The 2,291-nt window shown below is 41.7% G+C and overlaps 1 protein-coding gene across 1 annotated transcript; it reads left to right on the top strand.

The window, feature by feature from the left end:
• The first annotated feature begins 694 nt into the window (after positions 1 to 694).
• LOC131920028 (olfactory receptor 4E1-like) lies at positions 695 to 1,636 on the top strand. Its single transcript, XM_059274445.1, has one exon. It carries the CDS (start codon positions 695 to 697, stop codon positions 1,634 to 1,636), a length of 942 nt encoding a protein of 313 aa, XP_059130428.1.
• Positions 1,637 to 2,291: the final 655 nt, after the last annotated feature.

Below are 2,291 nucleotides of genomic sequence, written 5' to 3' on the forward strand. Positions count from 1 at the left end.
CCCAGGGAGAGACACCAGGAGAGAAGTGATTTGGGTTAGTGAAAAGTACAATCAATGGGACAACAAGGGAAGCTATATTCAAAGGCCAAGTTTATGGACCTTACACAGTGTCCCTATTCAGATTATGGAGAACTTTAGTCCATAACCCGAGCTGGGTGTGATGGCACACAACAGCAAACTCAGCACTTGGAGGCAGAAGGATCAGGAGTTCAAGGACATCCTCATCTGCATAGCTAGCAAGACTGGGCTATTTGAGACTCTGTCTCCAATACTGTAAATCTAAACACTAATGCATTGCTACAGTAAGGGAGAAACACCTTGTTTGGACTCTCCACCCCCTTCTTCAAGGGGATTTTAATTTCCTGGTAAATCAAGGTTCACTGTTGCAATATTCCAATGGTGTGGGGTTAGCATCTAGTGAAGATGATGAAACATGATTTGTTTTTACGAAACACAAGACGAGGCTGTAGCTCAGAGTTAAAGCAAGCACTTAATATGTGTGAGCTGCCATCAAATCCCCAGCACCAAGGGAGGAGGGAGGGAGGAACAGAAAATAAGCACAAGATATTTGACCCACAACTTCTAGTTGAAGTCATAAATGACCAAGAAATTAAGTGACCAAATGGTTGACACAAATGTTAAGTGTTACATTTGTTTCATGTTTTTTCTTTAATTTTGACAGAGAGCTGAAAGAATGGAAAAGGCTGTCCTTGCCAACCAAACTTCAGTGATGTTTTTTCGGCTTAGAGGTTTATCTGTAAATCCAAAGGTACAGATGGTTGTGTTTTTCATGTTCCTCATTTTCTATGTCCTCACACTGATTGGTAACATCCTCATTGTCATAACTATCATATTTGACCGCCGGCTCCATACACCCATGTATTTCTTCCTCAGCAATCTGTCCTTCATTGATGTCTGCCATTCCACAGTCACTGTCCCAAAAATGCTGAGAGACACCTTGTCAGAAGAAAAGCTCATCCCTTTTGATGCCTGTGTGGTCCAGATATTCTTCCTGCATCTCTTTGCCTGCACAGAGATCTTCCTACTTACAGTCATGGCCTATGATCGGTATGTGGCCATTTGTAAACCCCTGCAGTATATGACTGTGATGAACTGGAAGGTGTGTATGATTCTGGGAGGGGCCATGTGGACAGCAGGGACCATCCACTCCATATCTTTCACCTCACTCACCATCAATCTTCCCTACTGTGGTCCTAATGAGATTGACAACTTCTTCTGTGATGTACCTCAGGTGATTGAACTGGCTTGCACTGACACCTACATAACTGAGATTCTCATTGTCTCCAACAGTGGTATGATCTCTATGGTATGCTTTGTGATTATTGTAGTGTCCTACGCAGTCATTCTCGTGAGTCTAAGGCAACAGATCTCTGAGGGGAAGAGGAAAGCCCTGTCCACCTGTGCAGCCCACCTCACCGTGGTCACACTGTTCCTGGGACACTGTATCTTCATCTACTCACGACCATCCATCAGCCTCCCCGAAGACAAAATTGTTTCTGCATTTTTTACTGTTGTTACCCCTCTGCTGAACCCTATAATCTACACCCTTAGGAATGAGGACATAAAGAACGCATTAAAAAAGTTAATCAGGAGGAAAGAAATAAAAGAAAAGTGAAAACACTAAGCCCTTAGAATTCTTGGTGATCTAAATCCAAGAAGCAACTATATATTGTATTTACTAGATGATATGACTTGCAACATTTTCTTTGCAATATCTAGGCCCTATATCTAACCATCACAATAAAGGCTGTGATTGGTAACATCTTCCACTTCTAGAAATTGTCAGAGGCACTGGGCACTTACCTAACTCTCTCAACAGCAGTATATTACATGCTCGTCTAACTACAAGGGAACAAAAGCTCACACTGAGCAGATAGCATGCTGAAAGTCACCCTGCTACAAAATCATAAAGACATGACTCAAAAGGCCCAGAATGTAGGTAGTGCAGAATGTGTATTTGGCATGGAGAAGGCCCTGTGTTCAATTCCCTACTTCAGAGAAAAAGAAGTCACAAGATTGAATTTCAAATCAAATCTATCAACCCACTATTGCTGGAAGAACTGGGAGAAAATACCAACTTGATTTCATTATCTCATTCTGCTACTCCAGCTTTTCGATTAATCAGAAATGTAAACAACACTTCAGATTTCTGGACTGCCTTCATCTGCATTATTCATTCTCGTGTTTGCTTAGAGGACTTATCAAATTCTGGTAAATGAAACAAAGGACATTTGAACATCACTGGTGACAAAGAGAGACTTTGAACCATT

The sequence above is a fragment of the Peromyscus eremicus genome, chromosome 9, assembly GCF_949786415.1.
Source record: "Peromyscus eremicus chromosome 9, PerEre_H2_v1, whole genome shotgun sequence".
Classification (NCBI taxonomy): Eukaryota; Metazoa; Chordata; class Mammalia; order Rodentia; family Cricetidae; genus Peromyscus; species Peromyscus eremicus.